Source organism: Triticum dicoccoides, chromosome 3B (genome assembly GCF_002162155.2).
Source record: "Triticum dicoccoides isolate Atlit2015 ecotype Zavitan chromosome 3B, WEW_v2.0, whole genome shotgun sequence".
Classification (NCBI taxonomy): Eukaryota; Viridiplantae; Streptophyta; class Magnoliopsida; order Poales; family Poaceae; genus Triticum; species Triticum dicoccoides.
Window position 1 is genome coordinate 800,787,301 of NC_041385.1, and position 8,984 is coordinate 800,796,284.

Consider the following 8,984-nt stretch of genomic DNA (forward strand, 5'->3'; position numbering starts at 1 on the left):
TGTCCACTATCGGCTGCAGCCGCCCCCGGCTATCCCTCTAGCCCCGGTGATGGTCAGCTTTTCCGACGAACCTGCACCACCCCCACACCCCTAAGGTAGATATTGGGGTCGCCTGCCACCCTAAGATATATTGTGGGGTCGCCTGCCACCGTATGATAGACCTTGAGGGCTTCTCAAGCGTGCTTCTTCTTTCCCTCCGGCGAGTTCCTTGCTTCATGCCAAGTTTGACTGATCCAAATTCCGAATTCAGGCGACTTACATATAGCTATTGTGAAACTGTGATGAGTTGTAGTGACGGGAACAAAACCATTACAACACGCCCACAAGATAGGATACTCTTACCAACCAGGCTACCCAAAAGACACACACACCTTGTACAATGGACATTGTTTAGGTTGCCTACAATATCATCGTCATCACCTCTCCCCGAGCAAGCAACTCCTACTTCACTGTGGACGACCTACCAAGAGCATTCACAATGAGCAGCATGAAAGAACCCTAGGGGCTATGCCAAACAATCAACCGAACGCTTCGAGGACTAAACAGCTACGACTTCGGTCACGAGTCTCGCAGGAGAAAGAAGCACACCTTACACCAACATAGCCCGATTTACCCATCACAAAGCATTGTTGCCGCCGTATCGCCTCGCGACACTACTGCTCCAACTTCATACTTAAAGGCATGTCGAACGGTCGAACACGAAGGACATGCCACGACCATGTTTTTCTTGCCACTATCATCGTTGCCACAAAAATGCACACGTTTTTAAGACAAATTGTAGAAATGTCCTTCAAAATTCGTGATTCCGTCAGAACTGAATTAAGAGTACGCACAGTTGCAGCAGCTTCGACACAAACTTGCGTGATGCGTGATAGTCTAGCTGACACGTACCATCACCCTGTCTGTGTCTGGCGAAATATATATCGCGAGCTGATAAATGCAACCGTGTGCATATGGATATGTCATATTTGTGTGCTTGTGCATATAAGTATATATATGCAGCTATGCCAAGTGCCTTTAATTAGGTGAACCATATACGTACAAAGTATATACGTTCACATCTCCTTGGAATTTTGCATTCTCTACTATGTAGCAGACGTTGGAACATACACTTTTATTGGGTTTTTTTTTTCGAATTTCCAATCCACTTGCATGCAGTCAGGGAAATGTTGCGATATTTTTTATGTCCAGTCAGTGAAGGATTTTTATTTTGTCTTTTGCAAAAAGAAGAGTCAAAGCTCTGCCACTGGCTGTTTTTTGGACTAGTCAAGAAGTGCATGCTGAGTGGGCCTTAGAAAAGAAGTGCATTGTGCTCTGAGTGGGCCGTAGAGCACTAGTACAGTCAAGTAGTCAACCATTATGTTCTCCACCCCTTAAAAAAGACGATTATGTTCTCCAACAATGTGTAGAACATTCCTCCATAAGAAAAGGTTAGCACAAATTAGGAACTGGCTGGTGTACATCCAACCAAAATGTCAGTGATGGGTTGATAGCGGCCTGCCTCCAAACTAAGACAAGAATTTCAAACCGTGTCGACCTTCCCGCCATTTTGTGTTTGCTTCCTCCTATCGCGTGCAAGGGCTGCATGCATGCGTCGTGAACAATCCACCGTCCGTATCGTACCATTTTTCAATTGCCGCCAACAGAATGATAGCTAACAATCAAAGTTAACAGATCCTTCTAAGCGATGCCAATGTTACGGTACACAATATTATCATTGCTTCTCTCTGCACGCTACTACTACACACGCACGGTTTGGGTCTGTATAAATCGACTGAGCAACGATCGAGCAATTCATCCACGCATATACACAAGTGCACACATATAGATATTCACTCTTCAACAGTGGTTACAATTTGGTCGTTAACGAACGATGGGATATACTTGTGCAGGAGCGGCCTCGGTGGGCGTGTGCTACGGCATGAGCGCCAACAACCTGCCGCCGGCGAGCACCGTCGTCGGCATGCTCCGGGACAACGGCTTCAACTCGGTGCGTCTCTATGCACCGGACAGTGACGCGCTGGCGGCACTCGCCGGCACCGGCATCGGCGTCATCGTCGGGGCGCCCAACTACGTTCTACCCGAGCTGGCCGCCAGCGCGTCCGCGGCGGCCGCGTGGGTCCGCGCCAACATCGCGGCACACCCAGATGTCTCCTTCCGGTACCTCACCGTGGGCAACGAGGTGGCCGGCAGCGACACGCAGTACCTGGTCCCAGCGATGGAGAACGTTCAGGGCGCGCTCGCCGCGGCCGGGCTGGGCGACGCCGTAAAGGTCACGACGGCGATATCGCAGGCCACCATCGCGGTCCACGTGCCGCCATCGGCCGGCGAGTTCGCCGACGAGTCCAAGCCGTTCCTGCTTCCCGTGCTGCAGTTCCTGGAGCGCACCGGCGCGCCGCTCCTGGCCAACCTGTACCCGTACTTCGTGTACACGTACAAGGCCGCTGGCGACATGGACGTCAGCTTCATGCTGTTCACGGCGCCGGGGACGGTGGTGCAGGACGGCGAGTACGGGTACCAGAACATGTTTGACGCGAGCGTGGACGCGGTGCACGCGGCGGTGGAGCGGCTCGGGGTGAGCGGCGTCGACGTGGTGGTGTCGGAGACCGGGTGGCCATCGGCGGGCGGCGAGGAGGCGTCGGTGGAGAACGCGAGGACGTACAATCAGAACCTGGTGAGCCACGTGGGGAAGGGCACGCCGCGGCGGCCGTGGAAGGTGGAGACGTACGTGTTCTCCATGTTCAACGAGAACCTCAAGGAGGCCGGCGTGGAGCAGAACTGGGGGCTCTTCTACCCCACCACCGATAGGGTGTACCCCATCACCTTCGGCAAGCGAACTTCATTGAGTTCGTGCGTCGTCCATCCATGTACACTGTCATGGTCATAGGCATGTATATATACCGTATATATATTTACTGAGTGTGTATTTGTGTGGCTGATTTTTAACATTTTATTTAATTATATATTGACTATTCATTCTGAGTCGTTGGAAGTTATAAAAACTAGTCTGCACACGGGCTAGCCATATTTTAGAGAGATGTATATGATTTGTAATTCTACTACAAAAATCATAACCATTAATAAGTCTCCTCGCCTCCTTCTCCAAGAAAGAAAGTTTGGGTTCGTGCCTCTCGCCGGCGCCGATGCAGGTCCACCTCATCTCCGGTGGCCCTAGGGCCATGGATCGTGGTGGTTCCTGGCAAGGGCCGGCGGGAGGGCTTCGTTTTTAGTCGTTTTTTCTCAATCTTGCTAGGGTTTGTGTCCTGCTCAGGAAGGTGAGACGGCGGTGGCTCCCTGAAGATGAAATAAAGGTCTCTCGCCTAGCCCCCGTTCCGACAGTGCATCTAGCATCGTTGGTGGGCATGTGGAGGTGTGTCTCCGGCAGATCGATCTTTGATGAATTTGCTCGGATCTCGTCGTTGTTTGTCAACGTTCGTGTGTCTTTGGTTTGGATCCTTCCGATCTACGTTATTTTTTATCGGCGACGGTTGCTGTTCTGGGTGTTGGTCCTATGGGGCCTTAGCACGACGACTTTTCGACTGTCTACTACAACAAGTTGTGTTCGACTCCAGCGATGGAGGGGTGATGATGTCGGCGTGCCTTCGGCTCGCTTCAGTGCTTGTAGTCGTCGCTGGGTGGTCTACGGATCTGGATGTAATTTTTATTTTTGGTGTTCGTTGTACTGCCATTATTGAAGATGAATAGATTGAAAACTTTTCCGAAAAAAATCTACTACAAAAGGCCTATGCATTGCAACGAAAGAAAACAATACCACACGCTCATAACCCAATAATCAAGAGCTTATGCGTTGCAGTGGGAGAAAATGGGAGAAAAATGATACCAGCTTCCTTTCTATCAACAATATGGAAATCAAACCTTTGCAACAAAAGAACTCACATAATTAACTTAGAATTCTTCCTATCCATAAGTTATTTAATAGCAGAATGATCAGTGTGAATTGTAACCTAAGAGTCAACAATATAATGTCTGAATTTATCACATGCAAACACAACTGGTAAAAATTCTTTCTCAGTAGTCGCATAATTTTTTGAGCACTATCCAAGGTCTTTCTAGCATAATGAATAATATTTAATTTCTTATCAATTCTTAGACCAAGAAAAACACTGATAGCAAAATCACTAGCATGACACATAATTTCAAAAAGTAATTTCAATTAGGTGGATGAACATTAAAAGCAGTTATCAAGGCTTTCTTAAGCATTTTAAAGGCTTCTACGCAATAATCATAAAAAATAAATGGAATATCTTTTTAGAAAAGATCAGTAAGAGACCTATTTTTTTAGAAATTTCCTTAATAAATCTTCTATAGAAACCAGCATAACCAAAAAAACTTCTTATACCGTTAATATCTTTAGGCCATGGCATTATTTCAATATATTTAGCATCAATTTTAGCTTTATCTGCCTCAATGCCTCTTTAAGAAATCTTATGACCAAGAACTATACCTTCGTTTACATGAAGGGTCACTTCTGCAATTGAAGACAAATTAGTTTCTTCGCATCTCTGCAAAACTCTATCAAGATTGCTCAAGCCATCATCAAAAGAAGTTCCGTATACGAAAAAAATAATTCATGAAGACCTCAACAATTTTCACAAAAATAAAAAATATAGCAGTCATGCAAAACTCTAAACATAAGGACGACCCAGATTAGCCCTTTCTCTTCATAAGAAGAAAGGGTATGATAGTCATATCCTATATAATTAAGAAGTTCACCGTCACTACTTGATTTATCTCAACATGCAGCATAGACATATAAGCATCAAGTCACGCGAAGCCACGTCACACCTTCATGCGGTCCCACCTTCTGATGTCCCTGGAAGAAAAAACAAAATATACCCCAATCTTTCCCCACGCCCTGCTCGGGCTCCTCCACCCGCTGTCAGCCTCCCTCACCAAATCCACCTCCTCACCCTGTTCCTCCACCCCGAATCGTCCTTGCGGCGGCGGCGCTCCGGACCCTGCCATCCCCATTGCCTCGAGCTCCTGCCACCGCCAGCCTTCGTCGCCGCTGGTCAAAGCCACCTCATTATCCCCTTCCTCGGCTCCGGATCCTCCTAGCGGCTGCGGCGCTCCGGAGGGGGCCATTCCCATCGTCCGTCCCAGTTCCTGCGGCATCCAGCAGGATGATGCGGTGGATGCGACCATCCCCCTCCTCGCGCGACGCCATGCGCATTGCCCGACGGGAGCATCCCCGAGCAGCACCTATCGGATGGCTCGGGAAGGAGCAGCTTGCGGCTCGCCGGTCTACCACTGGCCCCTCGTCTTGCCTCTTCGTCGATGCCATGCCCATGGCCAGACGGGAGCATCCCCGAGCAGGCCCTCTAGTGCCCCCTCGCGCCTCCATCCTCGCCTTCCTTGCCGCGACCAGCCTCCGTTCCAGTGAGATTAGCTTAGAAGAAGAAGCTCGCAGTACAATACCTACCAATGCCCTGTTAATGTGGGCATGCCTTCCCCTTATTGTAATTAGGATGGTTTCTTATTCATGTGATGTCTATGATTTTTGCTTGTGTTCGTTTCCAGGTGGTTTGTGATATGCTCTTTTCTTCGCGCTTGAATTGTAGGGTCAACGCACTATTTACTCACACCAACCTACCCAGCCCATTGCTTCAAACCATTTGCAGCCTAATGTTCCAAATGGCCCACACTAAAGGTAAGAAAAAACCCTTCCGCTGCAGGTAATTGATGATTGAGGCTACACTTCCTCTTCCCACGATCTGCACAAGAAACCGAAGAATTCCCCTTTAAAGTCTACCCCACCTCAGCTCATCCTTTTCACATCATCTTCTAGCATGGGTGAACGTCTGCCATAGGGTGTTCATATTGCCCACGGCATCGCCCTTCTTCTCCTACCTAATCCTATTCAGCATCACCCAGTCCATCATGATCTTCATCACTGGTACGTGTCTCTTGTGCCTCACCCGCCATAAATCGGCATTTGCCACTGGCTCGACCTGAACTATCTCTCTCACGGGATACGTGTTTGTAGGTACAAAGACAATCGGTTGGACATGAAGTAGCTAGTGGGGTCCAGGGGATGCCATCGTCGCAGTCGGCCGTCGTCACATCACTCGCCATTGTCATCCGCTTACAAAGAGGGTTCATCAGCCCCCTTGCTACTTCTTGAACTTGCGTTGGTTTTTCCCTTGAAGAGAAAAGGGTGATGCAACAAAGTAGAGATAAATATTTCCCTCAGTTTGAGAACCAAGGTATCAATCCCGTAGGAGACAACACACAAATCACCGAATACCTTCACAAACAATCAAACAAACTTGCACCCAACGCGATAAAGGGGTTGTCAATCCCTTCACGGATACTTGCAAAAGTGAGATCTGATAGAGATAGATAAACGATAAAGTAAATATTTTTGATATTTTTGGTTTACAGATAGGAAAGTAAAAGATTGCAAGAATAGTAGATCGGAAACTTGTATGATGGAAAACAGAACTTATATGATGGAAAAGAGACCCAGGGGCCATATGTTTCACTAGAGGCTTCTCTCAAGATAGAAAATAATACGGTGGGTGAACAAATTACTGCCGAGCAATTAATTGATAGAAAAGCGCAAAGTTATGATGATATCTAAGGCAATGATCATGAACATAGGCATCACGTCCGTGTCAAGTAGACCGGCTCCTGCCTACATGTACTACTATTACTCCACACATCGACCGCTATCCAGCATGCATCTAGAGTATTAAGTTCATAAAGAACGGAGTAACTCATTAAGTAAGATGACATGATGTAGCGGAATTAACTCAAGCAATATGATGAAAACCCCATCATTTTATCCTCGATGGCAACAATACAATACGTGTCTTGCTACCCCTACTGTCACTGGGAAAGGACACCGCAAGATTGAACCCAATGCTAAGCACTTGTTCCATTGCAAGAAAAACCAATCTAGTTGGCCAAACTAAACCGATAGTTCGAAGAGAATTACAAAGATATCAAATCATGCATATAAGAATTCATAGAATATTCAAATAGTATTCATAGATAAGCTAATCATAAATCCACAATTCATCGGACCTCGGCAAATACACCACAAAAAGTTATTACATCGAATAGATCTCCAAGAACATCGAGGAGAACATGGTATTGAGAATCAAATAGAGAAAAGAAGCCATCTAGCTACTAGTCCGTAGGTCTGAGGTAAACTACTCATGCTTCATCGTAAAGGTAATGGTGTTGGTGTAGAAGCCCTCCGTGATCGAATCCCCCTCCGAGAGGACGCCAGAAAAGGCCCCTAGATGGTATCTCATAGGTACAGAAGGTTGCGGCGGTGGAAAAGTGTTTTTTTGGATGCCTCTGGTTGTTTTGGGGTATAAGAGTATATATCGGTGAAAGAATTAGGTTAGGAGACCCACGAGGGGCCAACAAGAAAGGGGGGCACGCCCTACCCCCCAGGGCGCGCCATCCACCCTTTTGGCCACCTCGAGGCTCCTTCGACTTCATCTCCAAGTCTCCTTGTTTGCTTTTGGTCCAAGAAAGATCATTGCGAAAGTTTTATTATGTTTGGACTGCGTTTGGTATTTCTTTTCTACAAAACTCTAAAACAGGAAAAAAACAGGAACTGGCACTGGGTTCTATGTTAATAGGTTAGTCCCAAAAATAATATAAAATAGAATAATAATGCATATAAAACATCCAAATTAGATAATATAATAGCATGGAACAATAAAAAATTATAGATACGTTTGATACGTATCAAGCATCCCCAAGCTTAATTCCTGCTTGTCCTCGAGTAGGTAAATGATAAAAACAGAATTTTTGATGTGGAATGCTACCTAACATATTTATCCATGTAATTTCCTTTATTGTGGCATGAATGTTCAGATCCAAAAGATTCAAAACAAAAGTTTAATATTGACATAAAAACAATAATACTTCGAGCATACTAATAAAGCAATCATGTCTTCTCAAAATAACATGGCCTAAGAAAGCTATCCCTACAAAATCATATAGTCTGGCTATGCTCCATCTTCATCACATTAAATGCACAACCCCGATGACAAGCCAAACAATTGTTTCATACTTTTGATGTTCTCAAACTTTTTCAACTTTCACGCAATACATGAGCGGGAGCCATGGATCTAGCACTATATGTGGAATAGGATATGGTGGTTGTGGAGAAGACAAAAAGAGGGAGATAGTCTCACGTCAACTAGGCGTATCAACGGGCTATGGAGATGCCCGTCAATAGATATCAATGTGAGTGAGTAGGAATTTCCATGCAATGGATGCACTAGAGCTATAAGTTTATGAAAGCTCAAAAAGAAAACTAAGTGGGTGTGCATCCAACTCGCTTGCTCACGAAGACCTAGGGCAATTTGAGGAAGCCCATCATTGGAATATACAAGCCAAGTTCTACAATTAAAAATTCCCACTAGTATACGAAAGTGATATCATAGGAGACTCTCTATCATTAAGATCATGGTGCTACTTTGAAGCACAAGTGTGGTAAAAGGATAGTAGCATTGCCCCTTCTCTCTTTTTCTATCATTTTTTTAGTTGGGCCTTTCTCTTTTTTTGGCCTCTTTATTTTTGTCCGGGGTCTCATCCTGACTTGGGGGGGAATCATAGTCTCCATCATCCTTTCCTCACTAGGACAATGCTCTAATAATGAAGATCATCACACTTCTATTTACTTACAAGTAAAGAATTACAACTCGATACTAGAACAAAATATGACTCTATATGAATGCCACCGGCGGTGTATCGGGATGTGCAATGAATCAAGAGTGACATGTACGAAAGGGTTATGAAAGGTGGCTTTGCCACAAATACGATGTCAACTACATGATCATGCAAAGCAATATGACAATGATGAAGCGTGTCATAATAAACGGAATCGTGGAAAGTTGCATGGCAATATATCCCGGAATGGCTATGGAAATGCCATAATAGGTACTCCCTCCTTCCATTTATATAGGACCTAATGCATTTTTCGAGGTTAACTTTGA

The 8,984-nt window shown here is 45.7% G+C and overlaps 1 protein-coding gene across 2 annotated transcripts in view; it reads left to right on the forward strand.

Annotated features, from left to right (window-relative positions):
- Positions 1–2,939, forward strand: part of LOC119278572 (lichenase-2-like) — a 6,371-nt gene extending 3,432 nt beyond the window's left edge. For both annotated transcript variants that reach the window (XM_037559898.1, XM_037559897.1), the window contains one exon: positions 1,893–2,939. In XM_037559898.1, coding sequence (XP_037415795.1) covers positions 1,893–2,887 — 995 coding nt within the window. In that variant the 3' untranslated portion in view covers positions 2,888–2,939. The remainder of the gene's footprint in view (positions 1–1,892) is intronic.
- The last annotated feature ends 6,045 nt before the right edge of the window (positions 2,940–8,984 follow it).